This window comes from Lissotriton helveticus, chromosome 4_1 (genome assembly GCF_964261635.1).
Source record: "Lissotriton helveticus chromosome 4_1, aLisHel1.1, whole genome shotgun sequence".
Lineage (NCBI taxonomy): Eukaryota > Metazoa > Chordata > Amphibia > Caudata > Salamandridae > Lissotriton > Lissotriton helveticus.
The window spans coordinates 2,048,708,919-2,048,729,777 of record NC_136063.1 but is presented as its reverse complement, the minus strand read 5'-3'; the positions used below and the strand labels follow the sequence as shown (position 1 = coordinate 2,048,729,777).

Here is a 20,859-nt window from a genome sequence, read left to right as displayed (position 1 = left end):
CAATCAATAGAGAAAAAACTGAAGAACATGTTCCAAGTCCTTTAATGCTAACAACTGTAGTTGAGACCTGGCAGGAAGTAAAACAAATGCAGGAAGAGGCAGGAACAGAGGAAAAATATATTTGGCTAAAATCAGGATGTAGACAAAGGGAAGAAGATGAAATTTGGGTTTACAAAGATGAAAGACCAGTAATGCCCGATAGCATGATTTCAGACATGGCCCGAATGTATCATGGTCAGGCCCATATTGGAAGAGATGCTATGATACGCCTCTTCAGACAGACTTGGTATAATTCAAAATTCAGAATGATTGCTGAAAGTCTGTATCAAAGATGCTTGGTCTGTCAGCAATTTAATCCAAACAGATAAACTGTTGTAAGCTTGGGAACCATAGGACGGGCCCATTCACAAGAGTTCAAATGGATTTTGTTGAGCTGCCTCCATGCAACAGACTTAGATATGTTCTTATGATAATCTGTTTGTTCTCTCGATGGGTAGAAGCTTTCCCCACGCGAAGAAATGATGGAATAACTGTTGCTAAACTGTACTTGCGTGAGATAATAACGCGCTTCGGGTTTCCGGTTACAATTGAATCGGACAGAGGCCCGCATTTCCAAAATGAGTTAATGCAGATGATCTGTGACGCTCTGGACATTCGCCAGAAGCTACATTGTGCATATAGACCTGAGGCTTCAGGAGTAGTTGAACAGGTGAATGGAACGATTAAAAACAGGATTGCAAAAATGTGTTTGGCAACAGGAATGAAGTGGCCTGATGCTTTGCCACTTGTTTTAATGACACTGAGAAGTATACCTGACAGAAAAACTGGATTAAGTCCACATGAAATATTGATGGGCAGGGTGTTGAGACAGGCCTATGTACCAGTTAATAAATTGTTAACCATTAATGATGACATCATACTGGATTACTGCAAGAATCTATCTGATGAGGTAACTTCTGTGCTCCACCAGGTGGAAACTGAATCAAATTCCAAAGAGAAAAATCCAGCTCATGATCTAGTCCCTGGGGACTGGGTAAGAGTGAAAGTTCATCGTAGAAGGAATTGTTTGGTACCAAGGTGGCAAAGACCACGTCAAGTTATCTTGGTTAGTACTACTGCAGTTAAGTGTGCTGGATTGAAAAGGTGGGTTCATGCTAGTCACACCATCCGTGTGCCTGAACCTGAATACCCATATGACGGTGAAAGTACAACTGACTCTGATTCTGAGGGTGAACCAGAGAAGGATCCAGATACTGAAGATCGACAGGAACTTCGACATCTGGGAGTATCAGAAGCCAGTTCTGTGTCTGAAGGTGAAGGTGAAAGGGAAATTGTTGAAATACCAGATTCAGAAGATCAACCTGAAGATCGAGAATCAGTAAAGACAAGCACCAGTAAAGACGCAAAAGAAAGTGAAGAGAGAGTGGTTGAAAAGGAGAAAACTGGAATGCAAACTGAAAACTCTGGAAGCAGGAACGGAAATCCTGAAACTGGGGAAGAGGAAGTAACTCACGACAAGGATGAGATTCCAAGTACCAGTTATGAAAGAGTTCCTAACAGAGTAACAGTAGAGAAAACTAAATCTGATGAAGACAAAGACATTGTGAAAATCATAATCAATGATACAGTAGAAGACACTGAAGGTGAAACTGATGGCAGTGCAGATGAGACTCCATTAAGAAAAAGCACAAGAAAAAGAGCTTGGAGAGTGAAGCATAACACTGTAGAGCCAATCACAAATAAAGTCTACAAAGGAGACAATTGGCCTAAAGAGGCTGGAGGATTGAGATTCAAGATAGTTAATACGACAAAAGAACAAGAAGAGCACGTAAACGAAATTACCAGTCAGAAAGAAACATTGGGAAAGAAAATAGAGATTGTTCAAAGACCAAAAAGAGTAAGACGTCCAAATCAAAGATACAATCACCTGAGTGGACATATATTGTTATTCCACCAATTGTTGAAGTAAACAGTAGTCAAGAAAATCTGTACAACCCAAAATCAATTGGGAAAAGTGAGTAAAAAGGTCATCTAAGAGAAAAGATAGGTGTTCAAAGTATATGATATTAAAGTAAAAAGTCTGAAGTCCTGTGAGACGGTTTTTGTAAATATAGGAGAGGTCGGAGTTGACACAAGGTCAAAGAAAACTTGTTAGAAAATCTAATTATAGCATTATTTAGAATAGAAATTGACACAAGGTCGAAGAAAAACTTGTTAGAGTGCTGTGTGGTGTGAAATTTATAGGTGACATGAGGTCGAAGAAGTGTTAGTGAAGAATGGCCATGAATAACCACAAGACGAAATGTTCTATCTTTAGAAAATGGTGTAGATGCTTTACAATATGCATGGGGTTGTTGACCATATTATGGGTAATTTTAGCTATTGTGATTCCTTTTCAAACTATCTTAACAAAATTAAAACCAAATGTGAGTTCAAGTAAGCCAATTGAGAAAGGAAAAGTGCATGAAACTCATGTGTACAAGCCAGAGTTGCATCAAGATAGGTCTATTTGCGATTACACCAAGAATACTTTTTCAAAGTTATTGCTTGAATACATTAAAACAATGAATGTTGATGACTGTTATGTTTGTGTAAAATTACCAGCATCAGTGTCAGACGGGGTGACCTATTACCACCTTCCACTTACATATGGAGGTACGTGTAGTGTAATTGCAAGTTTATTTTACAAGACTGGGAAACTGGAATATCAATATTCCAATGTGGATGAAATATTTGCGAAATTAAAGATCGACAATACATTAAATAAAAGAAAACATGCAGTGGTAATGGGAGAATATTTTCTAGAAGTAGATGAGTTAACGCATGAGTATGCATTTAATAATAATCTGACATGTAAAATGAGAGTTGAAGAAAAGGCATTTTTAAATATGGTTGAGGAAAGGATTACTTACAAACGAAGTGAGAAAATGAAACATGCAAAGTCTAAATATTACACATTTGATGATGAGAATATTGAAGATAAGAATATGAATGTAGCAATCAATATAGTTGCACCAATGTTGGGAAAATTTTGTATTAGAAGAGATAATTCAATGTATGACAATTATTTTGTGGGTGCGAGTCAATGTGAAGATAGATATATAGAATTATAGGGGGTTGGGGATTTAAAGGAGGAAATTATCCTGTTTTTCCTGGAATTTAGGTTAATTTGTGGGAATAGAGCCTATTATAGACTTCCGGACCATTGGTATGGGACATGTTATGTGGGTTTGGTCTTTCCTAAAATTTTCCATGTAGATAGAGGTACTAATGGAAAGCATGAGATAGGTAAAGTTTTAAGTGGAAAAAGAAGAGAAACTGTGTTAGAAATAATAGGTGATGTATTTGTGGAGTGGAGTGGTGTGGCCCAATGGTTAGAGGCGGCAGACCTGTAAGCAGAGAAAGGCACGGTACCAGGGTTCAATTCCCGACGCGGCAGGATCTGGGACCAGGGTCAACGGACTCGATAATTCTCGCCTCAGTGCCTACTCTGACCAGGGAACACACTCGGCAACTCTGGGCATTAAGCTTGCCTCATCTCTACAACGGCCCCCACAGATGCCGGGGATGCCTGGTTTCACCCTGGAGATACCCAGAAAAAGGGACCATCTCACAGGGAAAACCAGGACGGGTTCCCCAGCGGTCTACAGCGCCAGGACACTCGGGTAGAGTAACAGTGCGCTTTACAAGTATCCCACATTTACATTTACATTTGGAGCACTGATACCAGCAGTGGGAATTTCGTTTAATGCAAATAGAATCAGAAAATTGTCTACAATAGTTGATAAATTATCAACAGATACAGCAGGAGGATTCCTGGGACCAGGGTCAACGGACTCGATAATTCTCGCCTCAGTTCCTACTCTAACCAGGGAACACACTCGGCAACTCTGGGCATTAAGCTTGCCTCATCTCTACAACGGCCCCCCACAGATGCCGGGGATGCCTGGTTTCACCCTGGAGATACCCAGAAAAAGGGACCATCTCACAGGGAAAACCAGGACGGGTACCCCAGCGGTCTACAGCGCCAGGACACTCGGGTAGAGTAACAGTGCGCTTTACAAGTATCCCACATTTACATTTACATTTGGAGCACTGATACCAGCAGTGGGAATTTCGTTTAATGCAAATAGAATCAGAAAATTGTCTACAATAGTTGATAAATTATCAACAGATACAGCAGGAGGATTCCTGATGGTCAATACTGAAATGGTTGCTATGAGAGCTATGGTTATGCAAAACCGACTTGCCCTTGATATAATTTTAGCAAAAGAGGGAGGAGTCTGTGGAATTTCGAAAGTTCAACATTGTTGTACTTACATTCCAGATAAAAGTCAGAATATTGAAAAGTATATTATAAATATTACAGATTTGCATAGAGAAATTGAACGACTGGAGGTTGAAGGTGTCCTTGAAAAATTGGGTTAAAGTTTATCAGCAATTAAGCATTGGTTTCAAGAAATAGGTAGTTCAATTATAGGTAAGATACTAATTCCAATAACAGTTATAGTGATAGTGAGCTTCTTTATAAGATTATGTTGCATATATAAAGGTAGGAGAAATTTTAGACAAGCAGTAAAGAAAAGAAATGAAGAAAAGCTGGCAAGAATGAGACAAAAGAGTGAGATAGAAATGGAAGAAATAAGAGAAAAGATTTTTAAAGACTCTAAAGAGAAAGAGACAAAAGTATAGATGACATTAACAAAAAGAAATTGAAACATGTTCTGCTAAATTTGTCCAAAATGTTGTGAGTTATTTTGTGATAGAATCACCAGATGAGGGAATTGATGGAGCGAGGTGGCAAGCACAAAATTTTGCGTACCCCTCTAGAAGTCAATGTCCCATAACGCTAATATTTACTGATTGCATGTTTTGTAAAACTAACCAACCATAGAGTAAAATGCACACATTATTTTTTATTTACACATGGGGATACTAATCTTGCTTGCATGTTGCAATAAAACTAGCTAATATGTATTGTTATTGTGTTGTGAACTAATGTGCAGCTTAGTTGTAAACAAACGCAATTTAAATGTGCTTATTGTACACGTTTGTATGCTAAGAAGTGGTTGAAATTGTAAGTATAAAACGCATTTGTCTGGCTTATTTGCTAGGTAAGAACTAATGGGAAACATTAGTATGGTGGGAGGTAAACAGAACCGGTTTCAATTCAATCATTAACATGAATTTGTGTTTGTTTCTATGATAGTTCCAAAAGGGGCCTCTGAGACCTACGTAAAAAATGGCTGCTTGGGTAAACTGTGAGCAAGAGCTGGACAGCGCAGGCGCGCCAAAAACCTGCAAGTCAGAGTGAACTGTTTGTGCTCGAGGAGGTTCAAGGCTGCTGTGGCCTGAAACCTAGGATGGGTGCCAAGCATGGACGATGTAATGCTCAGAGCCTGAGAAAGTTGATGCATGTTTCAAATGCAAGGAAGTGCCTAGGCCAAAGACTGTCCTAAAACAAAGACCCTTTATTTTACTGCTGATACGTTGTGAAAATGATGCTGTAATGGTGAAGAGATGTTCACCCACCCTGATTTTGTCCAATCAGAAACCAAATAAGTGAATGGTAGCTACATTTTAGATAGTTTAAGTTAGGAATTTAGGGTATAAAAACCCCTGGTTTTGTCTAGTTGGGGTCGCCTTTTCAATTTCTATCGGAGATGCTGCCCGACTGCTCACCGATTCCTGGATGTAAGACTCTATTGATATTTTTACTTGTTTGCTTTGACAGGATTGAAGGATAAGATGAGGGTGTTAGTTAGGGATGTTAGGAGAGAATGATTTTGGAACTATCTGTTCTTTGCTAAACTTTAACTGAATTCTATAACAGGCGATTTTTCCTGAGCTCTAAATAAAATGATCATTTTGAAATAAAGTTTAAGATTTACTGAATAAAGAATTGACTAATGCATAAATGTCAGACATAATAAAGTTTTGCTATTAATAAAATTGGGAAAATGGAATTTTAAAAGCTGGTCTTGTGATTTTCCTACGCCTAATTTTCATTCTAGCAGATCCATTGCCACTATGGTGGTGTGTCTGAATAATTAAATGTTTGAATAAAACCATGGTAAAGTGTAATAATCTGCAGTTGTAAATAATAAATAGTTAAATAGGTTTAGACGCTCCACCAAGTGTTACAGCATTTCTCCATTGCGATTCACCAAAGCCTTGAAGCCAAGTGTAAGTAAACAGAGTAAATGCGCAGTGTTATGGGCCCCACTGATGCATGATTTGTGTGTTTTAAAGGTTTCAGGGAAATGGTGAGTATTGATTAGAAATGATTTCTGGAGCCGCGCTGTAGCATAGGCGCTGATCTCGGAGGAGGTAAAACTGCTTGTAGAGGATGAAAGAGGGTAGGAATTATTGACAGAAAAAGCCAGGTTTTGTTGGCCAACAGGTTAGTTTTCCTTTTCAATTCTAAGGGGAGAGAGTTCCAGAATCTGATTGTGCCCACAATTAATCTTCTTTCGCCCCAGCAAGTTTTTTTTAATGTAGGCACTAAGAGATTGTATTCTGTGGCAGACGGGAGTGGTCTGGATGGAATATACCAATTGGAAGCTTTGATTGAGGTAATCCGGGCCAATACCGTAGAGTGACTTAAAGGCAATGACTAAGGCTTTGAAATCCACGTGCTTCTTGACTGGAAGCCAGTGAAGGAGACTGACCACTAAAGAAACAGATTCATATTTCGGAATGCCTTATAGCAAGTGGGCAGCTGCATTCTGTAGAGTCTGGATTTTGGTAAGGCACTTTTTCCTGGTGTTGACGAATAAGGCATTACAATAGCCAACCTTAGATAGTATGAGGGCTGAAGTCACAGTTTTTTGCAATTCGGGAGGGATGAAGGGAAAGATCTTTCTTAAGAGGTTTAACGTGTAGAAGGTGGCAGAAGTAATAGTATTAATGTGGCCCTCGAAAGAGTGTTTACTGTCAAAAACTGTACCAGGTTTTTTTTACCTTATTACCGGTAGTAGGAAGAGAGCCAAGTTACTGCGGCCACCAGGTTGGAGACCAGAAGGAGAACTTTTTCCAAGGAGTAGAACCTCTGTTTTAATGGAGTTGAGCTTCAAGCAGTTTAGAGACATCCATTTTTCAACATGAAGCAGACAGTTGTGAAAGTGCGTAGCTGTGTTGGTTGGATCACTGGCCGCAGAAAGGACAATTTGGGTGTCATTGGCGTAGGACACTACAGAGAAACCGAAGGATTGGATCATATTTATTAAAAAAGGGTTGGGCTCAGTGAACACTGGGGAACACCGCAAGGTAATGTGAAGGTAGGAGAGTTAAAATCTTCCAGAGCCACAGACTGTTCTTGGTCAGTTCAGTAGTATGAGTGCTTGCCCCTTAACCCCTTTGCCGTGGCTGCGATTTCGCGGCAGTGCGGCACTTCTGCAAAATGGGCGGGGCCGCGTCGGCCAACGGCCAACGGCCGACGGCAGCACGGAAGGGTTTAATCCCAATAGAGGTGAGATGATCTAAAAGAATGTTATGATTGACCTTGTGGAAAATGCAGAGAGGTCTAATAGGACTAGAGCAGCAGTACCTCCTTGTTCGACTGTCTGTCTAATTTGCTCTGATGCTGTGATCAGAGTAAGTTTGGTACTATGATGGCTTCTGAAGCCGAACTGGATGGGGTCACGGTGTTCGTGAATCTCAATGAAGGATATGATTTTTGCATTCCTGGCCTTCTAAATGATCTTTGGATAAATTTTTTGAGGCTTCAATTATGTTGATGTGAAAGTGGGTTTTCTCTTTAAGGATGAATTCCTTGTATATTGCTAGAGACTGCTTATAAGATCCCCTATCAGTTTACCCATAGCTGACCATCTGAGAACCACAGTTCAGAGGGCATGCTTCTGTGTTCTTGTGATTTTTGACTGGAGCTATAAGATTGAGCGATTAAAGAATCCAGTGCTCAAAAGAGTTAGTGGCCTCATCGAGGTCCTTATAAGGTTGAGGGAGGTTTTCTGCTAAAGATGATTTGAAAAATTCTGATGAAATGATATGCCAAGGGCGAGATGGTTTAGATGTCGTTGGCCGAGAAGGGGCGGCTGTGTCCACTTGGGATTTAAGGATGAACATGACAGCGAAGTGGTCAGACCACACTAGAGGAAGGGAAGGGAGTGTTTGAAAGAAAATGTTATTGGAAAGATTTCCGTCCATCAGGTCGCCTGCCTTGTGGGTAGCGCTGTTGGTGAGTTGGATAAGGCCCATGCAATCCATCACATCTATAAGTTGGGTGTTGTCAGTATTTTGGGTATTTTCTAAGTGAACATTGACATCGCCCAGGATGGTGTAGTCGGAAGATTCATCTATATTGTCTAAGAGTTGACCCAGGATGTGGGTGGAGGCAGGCTATGGGCTGGGTGGTTGATAGATAAGAAGACCGTTGAAGGAGTAATGTTTGGTAAGCTGGATTTTGTATGACAATGCTTCTAGAGCCCTAGAACGGCTGTAGCCTATGAAAATGCTTTTAAGCGGGCTGCTGTAAAGTGTGGCTAAGCCACTGCATCTTTTATCCAAGCAGTCTTGTCTAAAAATGGAGAACCCTGCAGGAACTGCAGTCGACTGTTCTGGGCTTGAGGCCGCGCCTGCCCACAACTCTGTAATAATGTAATAAAAGCAATGTCTATGGATTGAGTTTAAAGAAAATCTGCAAACACTAGTGCGTAGTTAATAAGAGAGTGTTGCTCAAGGTACAATTAAAGAGCTCCATGAGTAAGGTGGCTTAGCTGTGGTTTCATCCATGGAGGTAGGCACTCTGATTTTTGGGTTGGAGAGAGTGAGCCTGCAGTTTGGCCATGTGCGATTATCAGGGCCGGCGCTAGGCATGGGCAGTATGGGCAGCTGCCCAGGGCCCTGCGCTCAGTTCAAAACAAGGGGCCTGCTTCTGTCTGAAAGGCTACACTTTCTTTGTCAGCCCACCTGCTCCTTCAGAGCCCCCCCCCAACCAGATCACATTGCCAATGTTAAGCAAGTTGTATTGACCTTGCTGGTCAGGCGTGTTGGCACTTCTGGGGCTGCACTTGTGGGGGGAGGGGAAAGACTAGGTAGGGACGTGACAGCAGCCAAGCCAGCAATTATATCTGCTCTCAGGGACAAGGGCGGGGAAGCACCTCTGTTAAAAACCTGTGGAGAAGTCTTGTCTGCCCTTTGTGTATTCCATTTCCAGGCAACAGAAGGCTCTTTTGCAGTGTGTCTCCCTACTGCGAGGCACAGGGGAGGTGGTACTTGGGCCGTTAACCAGTTCTGCGAATTCCAAGGGAGGTGGGCCTCAAAGCTCTCCATCATGCTGCAAGGTCTAGAGGAAGGCCCCTTTCTCAGAGCTTTGTAGCCATTATGTAGTGCTAGGAGGCCCAGGGCAGGGGGGCCCTGACCTTGGCCTCGCATCGCTATACTGTTGGATCACTACATTTTATTCCCCAGAGGGACTAACATGTCTGCTTCCCAGCCCAGGTCACCAGTGCTAAACTTAGAGGGCCGTCTAGTAAATGCAGCTAAGTGCGGAAAACCTGTTAGTTAAGTTTCTTTTATTTTGCCAAGTCTTTGATTACTTTGCACTCAAGTTTTCTTGTGTTTTTACTTGTAGGCACTGTTCTCAAAAGACGAGGATTATTTTATTGCAACGCTACATTGTTTCTTTCTTACGTGTGTTTTTTTCTAAAATGGTGTTTTAACACATAATTGTGTAGTACACCCCATTGCACACCACTCCAATCCGCACTACTCCAATCCACCTCACCTCACAACACACAAATCCGCCCCACTTAATTCAATCCACCCCAGACCAACCCAAACACCTCCACACCACCACACTCTAATCCCCCACCCCAGTCCAATCTGCTACCAATCTTACCCTACTCCAATCCAAAACAATCTGCCCCACTTCAACCCAAAGCAATCTGCCCCACGCAGTCCAAAACAATGTGCCCCACTCCAATCAGCTCCACTCCAATCTGCCCAACTACAATCAGCTACAATCCAAAACAATCTCCCCACTCCAATCTGCACCACTCTAGTCTGCCCCCACTCCAATCCAAACAAATTCACCCCACTCCAAAACACCCCAATCCAATCCAACCCACCCCAATCCACCCCAAACCAATCTAATACATCCTTCTTTAATTCGCCCTACTCCAATCTACCTCAATCCAATCCATCTCACTCCATTAAAATCAACCCCACTCCAATCAAATTAATCCACATCACTCCACCACAATCTACTCCAATCCAATTCACCCACTACCTCAATCCACTCCAACCCATTCCACCTGATTCCACCCCATTCCACACTACGGCACCCCACTTTACTACTCTGCACTCTATAACACTCTCTGCCACTGAACCACTGAACTCTACTCCCCTCTACTCAACTGTATGACACTCTACTCCCCCAACTCCACTCAACAACACTCTACTCCAACAAATCCAGTCTATGACACTCTACTCCTACCTCTCCCCTCAAGGCCACTCAATGCCACTAACTTTCAACCATGCTGAAGAATAGCCACACTGATGTACAACACGGCAAATATACATTGCCAAAACCAATAGTTCTTATAGGCGAGACCTATCGACTTTGCCAATGCTTGGTAACGGTGATGTTATTCTGAGCCTTTGCCTAGAATATTTAGCATGTTAAGATGAATACAACTCATGGGTATTAATGCAGTGGTGAAACAAACAATACCTATGTGGTGGTGTGTCAAAGGTATTTTTAGCTGTCATTTGAATTATCACTTACATATAATAGTGTTTAATTCCACTTTTTCTAAGTAGTTACTATTATACTATCTAATTACGCTCATATAATGGACCCAGGAGGGACGATTGTGCCTTGCATAGATTCAAACTCCTGATTTGCACTTTTACAGCCAGGATGCAACTCACAAAACTATTCTGCTATCAACTGTGAAAAAACTGAGGCCTTTGCTTGCCTCCTCCCCAGGCTTTGTTTATTCGAAGATTTGCTATCCAATCCTAGGCCCCAATTATAAGTGACCACGCCACACGTAAAGGCTATAGTATTTGGCCTTGTTTGTTGCATGTACTGAGCACAAACCCACTTTACAGAGAGATCAGAAGGACAATGGATCTTGTGCGAGGGCTTCCTATTAGCCTCACATGTAAAAAGGTGCAGCCATAGGGAGGAAATTATGCTCACTAACTCATTCCTTAAACCCCATCTACAGACTTTCGTTTTGGTACATTGGCAAGATGGCAACCATTAGGAGCTTTCCTTTTCAAGGGTTTATCCCTGATAAAAGTGATTTGTAGTGTTGTGAAAAGCAGACATTAATGTTACCCAGATTAAGGATACGTTAATCTTAGGTTGGACAGCCTGTTAATGTGCCAGGCAGCAATGGCTTTCAATAAGTAAAAAGGTGCTACAATTGCAAGATTGGTAATTGGTGACATAAGTTGCAGCCATGCACTATTTATTTATTTAGAAGCAGAGATACCTCCTAATGCTAAAAAAATACACCTGATGAAGAAGGAAGGAAGTCGAAGAGAAATCAAGGCTGGCAACCTCAGCAGAAACAAAAAAACTTTAAAACATCCAAATTCCACCTACTTCTACTGGCACAAAGGAAGCCAACATTTTGAGCAGGAGTTCACACAACAAGCCTCTCTCAAACTGTAGAAGGCTATCAAAAGCTGACAATCACCAGTCGGATGGGCCTTTTTCGGTTTGTGTTTCAGACCCCAGACACACTGGCACCCTGCACAGGGAAGGGTCGATGACAAAGCGCTTGGTATGTTCTGCCCTGACAGCAGAGGAAATAATTGGGCTGCCTTGTGTTGCCTTGCTGACATCACCCCTCTATGCAAGTCCAATATTTTACTTGGATCCCCGGGACCCTTGTTGGTTCTAGCTAACACAAGGAAACAACCTCATGACCTTCAAGAATTTTCTCCCAGAAATGTTTCCCTTCATTATTAGTATTTAATGACATTTCATTATAAAAAAGACACAATGTGAAGAAATGGGACCCAGCTTCTATTTTTTTGTCAATGAGAGCATCGTGGCACAGAAGTGTGGTTCTCAATTTTTTCAATCTTGGCACTGGTCTCCTCTGATCCAACAAGAATATGCAGTTCCTTTTAAAGATTGTAGAATAAGTGTGTATTGACACAGTTTATCAATGGGGGAATATGCTCCACTAGGAGCAAGTACCATCACACACCCATATGGGTGTCATGCTTCATTATCAGCTTTTTGAAAAACAGGGGACCCCTACACTAATAGGTTTGCTATAGGTAGGGAAATAACAATTTTGAAAAAAACTTATAGCAAACAATAAATTAATACATGCCAAGACCTCTCACCCACATAATAGTGAACATAGCTACACACACTCATACGACCTTATATATATATATATATATAGTGACAAAAATATATATTGATATACAAAAACCTTTTTTATTTCAAATAAATAATTGTTTGATTCTTTTGTTTGTCCTATATACACTTTACATAGATCGATAATTCGGTCGCCAATTCCCTCTGTTCTGGGGGCGCCTCCCTAAAAAAGGACGATAGCCTTGGTTTGATCTTTGTACAAATCTCTGGCCTCTATTTTGATGAGGAGACATACTAGAACTGCTATCAGAGTCTGATGTATTTGAAAACGTAGTGACCTTTTTTTGTCTATTGTCAGATTGTGGATAGCCCATATCTTGGCCAAACTCGTCAGTATTTTCATAGAAGTTGTCTCTTAGATATGGGTATACGTTTTCTCGGCTGAAGTAACGTATATCTTTTTGGAGTTTATCCATTTTACGTTTTATTAGGTATTCACTATAAGAATTTAATTCAGACTCTACATCTTCTAGTTTCTTTTTGATGTCTATAATGACCGTAGATGATTTAATTTGATTTTCTAGATCCAGAATCTCTTGAATTAGTTGGGCCAGCACTTCCTTGGCTGTTTCGACTATCAACATCATGAGGTCCCTCGAACACCGATTGGCAATGAGGGACCATCGTTCTAGGAAGTGTTTGACTTGTATGAAGAGACCTGGGATGTTTTTGACTTGTAAGCCTTGGGGAATAACCCCGGCTTTAAGGTAATCCAAGATATATTTGCCATGAAGTTCTATTCTAATGGACTTTTTTTTGAGGGCTAAAAGTTTGACAAGATCTTCATTTTTATCGGTGTTATTTGGGTTTATATTGTCAAAATTGACGGAAGATCCCACCATAGAGGCAAAATCCTCGTCACTGAATCCAAATGATTTTAGAGTGGCCATATCTATATGTTAGATCTAATTATTTATTCAGAGAGAATAGAGGACTGCGTAACTGAAGAATTATATCAATGAACTATTGACAATGGTCCGAAAGGAACTGTGGGACAGCAATGTAAAAATGACGCAGGGACAAAAAATCAAAGTTTTTAGTCTAATATTGTGAATGCTTTACTATGGATATAGTCAAACCTTAACACTGTAGATACACGAAAGGTGGGACAATGATAACGCTGCATAGACAAGTCATAACCAGATGAAAACTATAACTCCCCTCATGGACAGGCCATGAGAATATACTTTTTGAAAAACAGGGGACCCCTACACTAATAGGTTTGCTATAGGTAGGGAAATAACAATTTTGAAAAAAACTTATAGCAAACAATAAATTAATACATGCCAAGACCTCTCACCCACATAATAGTGAACATAGCTACACACACTCATACGACCTTATATATATATATATATATATAGTGACAAAAATATATATTGATATACAAAAACCTTTTTTATTTCAAATAAATAATTGTTTGATTCTTTTGTTTGTCCTGTATACACTTTACATAGATCCATAATTCGGTCGCCAATTCCCTCTGTTCTGGGGGCGCCTCCCTAAAAAAGGACGATAGCCTTGGTTTGATCTTTGTACAAATCTCTGGCCTCTATTTTGATGAGGAGACATACTAGAACTGCTATCAGAGTCTGATGTATTTGAAAACGTAGTGACCTTTTTTTGTCTATTGTCAGATTGTGGATAGCCCATATCTTGGCCAAACTCGTCAGTATGTTCATAGAAGTTGTCTCTTAGATATGGGTATACGTTTTCTCGGCTGAAGTAACGTATATCTTTTTGGAGTTTATCCATTTTACGTTTTATTAGGTATTCACTATAAGAATTTAATTCAGACTCTACATCTTCTAGTTTCTTTTTGATGTCTATAATGACCGTAGATGATTTAATTTGATTTTAAAGATTGTAGAATAAGTGTGTATTGACACAGTTTATCAATGGGGGAATATGCTCCACTTGGAGCAAGTACCATCACACACCCATATGGGTGTCATGCTTCATTATCAGGCAAGCTACTTGTCGGGCCGGCACTGCAGTACCCAACGGGCACTCCCAAGTGGGCACTTTACTGGAGATCTTTTTATAGAACTGTTAGACCATTATATATAGTAAGGAGCTTATATGCTGGACCTAACAAATCCAGGTCCCCCCCATTTGATATAACTGCTCTTAAACCTGAGAGCCTTGTGAAAAACACTTTTTGTGTGTCTCCACAAGTTAACTTTATTTTTGCTCTTCTGTGTTTTAAGGAATATCCTGATCAGCTCAGAAGATCGCCACCTCCTAATCATTGAAGGCGAAGGTAAATATTACACAAATTATGTTGCCTTGTATTATTTCCCTGTTTGTTATGAGTGAGCTTTCTGATGACCCGTTATATGTATATTTTTGTAATAGGATGTAGGCGAAACAGGGCAAATTCTACCAATAACTTCCAGATGTGTACAGACATGATATTAAGATGGAAATTTCTTTGTTTTCATATTCCTAGCCCTACCCCCATTTTTCTCAAGTTGGATGACCACATAAAGTTGGAAATATATACAACAATAGAGCTATCTTTTTGGGGCGATTGAGGGATTTTCATCCACATCCTGCCATTCTGCCACTACCACTTCCAACAGTTCTGATACCAGATGGAAAACCTTAGCATGAAAAACCCCTCAAATCTGCAGCATACCTTTACTTTAAACACACAGAACTAAACTTTACGTAATGAATCAATACCAGGGAGCCACCTAACGAGAATAATCTAGAACTTGGAAGTTACTCTATTTATGTTTCATTGGAATTGCATTTTTATGTACTTATCAATTTACTTATCTCCTTATTATCAATTTTGCAATGTTTGCTTTCATCAGCTTTTTATAAGAAATGTATATTTCCTCACTTGGCTCTCATCGCCTGGGAGGAGAATATATTCATTCTATATCCTAAATCCGAAAGCTATTTCTCTACAGAACTCTGCAGCCCTATTTTTTTTGTTCTGGTCTGTGATTTATGAAGCTCTCAAATAAGAATGCAAAAAGTCTATGTATCTGAATTCAACTTCATCTTGAGATACCCTGTTGCATAATTTTTACCAGTGATGCCATTCAATTTATTTTCTGCAATGCTCTCAAATTATTACGATGCACTAATATGGCAACAATCAGTTAACTTGGAGTAAGAATAGCCATCTTTGTGAGATCTGCATCTAGCTTTTCAATCCAATGTGACCAATGTAATCCACTTAATACAGTTTTAAAATAGATGGACGTATTTCATTTGGATAATCTTTTAATCCATGTTACTGATATCAACACTAGGGGGCATATGTACAAGCCTCTATCGTCTCCACAACGTCACTTTCAGTGACGTTGTGATGGCAATAGGGGCCTCGCCTTATTTACAAGGCAGGGTTAAGCCACTTAATGTGGTTTAACACTGCCTTGTAAATAAGGCACCCTTTCACACAGTATTTTGGGTGAAAGGGGAAGGCAATGGGTGTTGCTGTGGGCATTCCACCACAACACCCATTGATTTTGACACTGCCCCCTATTTACAAGGGCAGCTTAAATAAGAGGCAGCGTCAAAATTAAGACCAGGGAAAACCTGGTCTTAAACAGGCAAAACAAGGAAAAATGCTATATTTCTCCTCGTTTTTGCTGTTTCCATGTGTGTTGACTTGTTTATTGCACATAGAAACAGCAAATTGCCTATGATAGTTTATGTGCGGGAAGGTCGCCCTTCCTGCACATAAATAATCATTTTTAAAAAATGCTGTTTTGCAACTTTAATGTTTGCTGCATTAAACAGCACACATAGAAGTTACAAAATGGCATTTCAAGATTCCCTTCAATGGTGCAAGGGTACCTGCATTGGCGCTAGGCAGCTTAATTTAGAGCCAGCGCAGGGGGAAACGCGCAGGGCTGCACCATATTGTTGTAAATATGGTGCAGCCCTGCTTTTTAGGAATGGAGAAGCGTGGCGTTAGCAAGGTTTGCTTAACGCCACGCTTCTCTATTCTGTTGTACATATGCCCCTAGGTCTCTTCAGCAATGACAAAGATGATCAACAGTCCTGTGATGTTGGTTTCCCATGATGTCAATTCTTGTGATGTCACATTCAAATTAGAGCCAGGGCCCCACAAGTCCTAGGACTGGCCCTGGAGATTATCAATGATGCTTGCAGAACAGGGAGTGGGGCCGAGGTACTGGTAGCGCTTACCTAAGGAGTTCAGACTGGACAACTGACGTACGCTCTGCGGCAGTTAATTTCAAGGCCAGCATCAGTGGAGGGATGTGTCTGGGGCATGGTGACAGAGCACTTACGGCGCTGCTAAAAACAGTGAAGGTAAATTCAAAACAAACCTTGCATACAGACACTTACCGGCAAAATAAATCAAACTAGCCAGGCAACCCCAGAACTGCACTGTAATGTGTGTACAAGGGAAATAAAAGATCCCGTTGCAGTTACCTACAGCGACTCACTTTTATTAGCTGCATACAATTTTGCCTCCTGCAAATTATCAGAGATCTGTGAACTTGAACATGAGAAGAGATTTGCAGCAAATAGATGCACCAGTGATAGGGAATGCATAAATCATGCCTAAATGGCATATAGGACAGGCTTACCCCAACTACGAGCCGTCCGCCCCATGAATTCTCTCGTTTCGGGGTTCCATATGAAGTGTTTTGCATCTAACATCCACTCTCCCCATGTTTTCTTGGATTCCTTCTTCTGATGGTCACCCCTGCCATCAACAGACTGCTGGCTGCCTCCAACCTTGTTTTCCTGGAAGGGTTGGAAAATGAGTCATTTTTTATAGCTCTTACTTGGCACCAGTAGCATTCAACCTGTTGTTATCACCGGTTGTAATGAAAATCTTTTAAGAAGAGCACTGATCTGTAATGTAATTCAATTAGGGATTTCTAGTGTTGTGATCACTGGTAAATCTACTTCATACTGCACAAGCTAAACAATTTATAGATGTCAGTAAAAAAGTATTGGCAAACCAAATAGGTCTGCAGTTGGCCACAGGTCTTTTGCCTTTGTTAATGCTTGTTTTGTTTTGTCATGATTTTTGCAATTCTTGTTGCCTGCCCTTCAGCAATCTAAAAAAAAAACATAAAAACAACAATATAAATATTATAATAGCACAATATGTACCCCCAGCACAGCATGGACATCCATGTCCATGCTGCACTGGAACTTTTTTGCTGTTCCATTGCGGTGCCTGGAAAACAGGCAACGCCATCGGAACAGCAAAGAACCACCGACTGTATTATGTGCATTTCCAACTCGTAATACGGTCGGCAGTCTTTGGGCTCCACTGCGCCAAACTCATAATCGGGCCCTTAGTTACTAACACATTTCACAAACAAGCCTTGAAAAAGTCTCAGGCCTGTGCACCAAGTAAGTGGCAAAACAAGTATTGGCTGTCAAACTTGAAGAATAACATTTCAAACATCAAAATAAAGCTTTTTCAACAAGAAAAGTCCTCATACTTTAGTTATTTATGACTGCAATAATAAATCATATTACAACCACTGGTTTATGAATTCCAGGTGTTTGCTTCCTGCATGTGTATGTTCATGAATCACTGGGATAGAGTGCCTTACCCAGGTATCAATAGCAATGCATAATACACCAACTGGACAATCCTATTTGTGGGTGCACAGGACATTGGGGCCCTACATTTATATATTTATAGGTTTATATAGCACTAGCTAAACCCGAGGGTATCAGAGCGCTTTACATATAATGTGAGCATCACTTTTTCTGTTTAAAACAAGGTCCTAATTGACCTGCTCATTCAACATACAATACATGTGTTCTGATAAAAATCTATCCTCGACACCTTAACAACCTGATGACATAATCCAAATAACTGACAGCTCTTGATATGGAGTGGGTGTCAGAGCCTTCGTCCCTTATTTAGAAGATGGGGATAAAGACATAAGATATGGGACTAAGTTTCATTATGAACCCCACATAATTGATGTTCCCCTGACAGAGTTTCACGGAAAGGTCAACAATGCTTGAACTGTTATATAGATAGTAACATAAATTGAAATTGCAAAGACTCAAGATCTGGCTCTTCGATTGATACCTGCAGCACAGTGCCTGGATACCCGCTCGGCTAACAAGCTGCGCTATATAAATACTGCTTGATTGATTAGGTTGTAAGTACTCAACAGAAGGTAAACATGTGGCTCAAGTTTAGTATGGCTGTCAAAAACAAAATATGAAAATGGTGATAACTGAAACTGATCAATGTCTATCCTAAAAGTGTGCATACTAAGGGCCCGATTACGATACGGTTCAGAAATCATTCAGACTGAATCGGTTTGGGAATGGTTTACGACCAACTCGGATCGGGAGAGTCCGACCGACCGATCACAATGCATCCGGATGCTTCCAGATACGATTTGGTTGGACTCCCATTAACCTCAATGGGAGCCTCTGTTCCGACTGAGGGCCCGATTCTGATTCGGGTTGGAAAGCTTCCTAACCGAATCAGTTTGAAAATGGTTTCCAACCCACTCGGATCGGGAGAGTCCGACCGACAGAGTACAATGCATTCGGATGCTTCCCGATACGATTTGGTTGAACTCCCGTTGACTTCAATGGGAGCATATGTTCCTAACCGCATCATAATTGGGCCCTCGGGTGGGAAGACACGTTCCTGATCCGATTTGGAAGCAGCAAATGCTGTTAGGAGGCCTTCATAAGCGCATCAGAATCAGGCCCTAGATGGGAATGCTTTCCTAACCACATCAGAATCAGGCCCTGAATGTATAGGCTTGCATTAAAGAAAGGTGTGGCTGGGGAAAATCCGGCACCCTGTGGCGGGAACCCCCTGGTGCCTGCCACACTGTGCATGGCTGGTAAGGGGGGACACATGAGTACCCCCATAGGCCCGATTGGGAGCTCCGGATGCAGGGGGGCCGCTACAGGCCCCCAAAGTCTGATTCCAACTGCTGATTCGAGTTGGATGGCACGATTCGTAAAGGCTGTCCGAAACCAGCATCGTAATCGGTCGTTACGAAACGCGGCCTGTAGAAACGCACAAGTCTGATCCATACGGCTCGGTCATTCCAAATGCCGTCGGGCTCGGATTAGACTATTCCTAACGCTTAACTCGCATCGTAATCGATCGCTCGGAAACCTTTACGATTCGGTCGGAAAGACACGTTCCCGATCCGATTCGGGCAGAGCAAATGCCGTTAGGAGGCCTTCCAAACCACATGATAATCAGCCCCTAAGGATGAACTTTACAACTTGCTTAAAGAGTTCTTATATGGACTCCGTAGCCCAACTTTTAGAATGATTTCGTATGGACACTTGCTCAATAAGAAAATCAAAGACCAGAGGGGTCGAAATCATGTGTGTAGAGCAGTACTCAACATTGACACAAATGATCCCTTTAACTAATTTACTAGAAAACAAAATAGCTCTAAATGAAATTTGACAAAATTGGACATTGGACATAACCGAAAGTGATTTTCTTCAAGAGCTAAATTCCAACCTGAACTGAGCTTGTTTCGTAGAATGCAGAAAAAATGCATTGATTCATGGATATAGGTAAGGGGAGGGGTACATTTACCTTGTATAACTTTAAGCATACTTTGAAAAGATTCACAAATAAATTAGAATATATTCTACGCAATGTGAATTTATAATGCTGTGGATCTCAATTTTAACTTAAAATTTTTAGGACCATGGGCCACCTCATTTATCAAGGGTAAACCAGGTCTTAACATGGCGAAACAAGGAGAAAGTCTTTATTTTTCCTAGTATTTGCTGTTTCTATGTGTGCTCCACAGCAAAACTCCATGAATGATTGATTATGTGCAGGAAGGCGGCCCTTCCTGCACATAAACTATCATTAAAAAAATGATGATTTGCAGCTTCTATGTGTGCAGCGCAATGCAGCACACATAAAAGTTACAAATCACCATCCTTGATTGTTTATGTGCAAGAGGGACATCTCGTCTATAAAATGTGCACCTTAGTGAGTGCACACACTTATCTCACTGGCCCTGAAGAAAGCCTTGCGAATACACTTATAAAGTCTGAAACATGTAGACCATGTCACTGTAAATACCCCATGGATGAATGTCTGATATAATATCGACGTCAAAAATATCGACGTCAAAAATATCAGAGGAGGAATATCGATGTCAAAAATATCGAAGTCCTATCTACATTATGGTAAGTACAAAAATATCGGAAAAAAAATATTGCCAAGAATATCGTTAAAAATATAGTTTTTAAAAAAATGTTTAGAAATAATGTTAAATTAAATAAATAATACATATAATTCAAATAAACACGGTTAAAATATGTTTCAAATTATAAGTAATACATGTAATGTAAAAACAAAATTAAACATACACATATAAAATATAATATATATATTCTTACTCAATAATATTTACAATGTATTATTCTAATAACTTATAAATTGTTAAAAAACATTTTATAAATTATAAATACATACATACACATACAACAATAATATAAATAAGAATATCAAA

At 40.5% G+C, this 20,859-nt stretch overlaps 1 protein-coding gene across 1 annotated transcript in view; it reads right to left on the bottom strand.

Moving 5' to 3' along the window:
- LOC144827787 (protein ATP1B4-like) overlaps positions 1–20,859 on the bottom strand; it is a 224,936-nt gene that overhangs the window by 149,211 nt on the left and 54,866 nt on the right. The window contains exon 3 of the mRNA XM_078685973.1: positions 16,951–17,110. Within this exon, the coding sequence (XP_078542099.1) occupies positions 16,951–17,110 (160 nt within the window). The remainder of the gene's footprint in view (positions 1–16,950; positions 17,111–20,859) is intronic.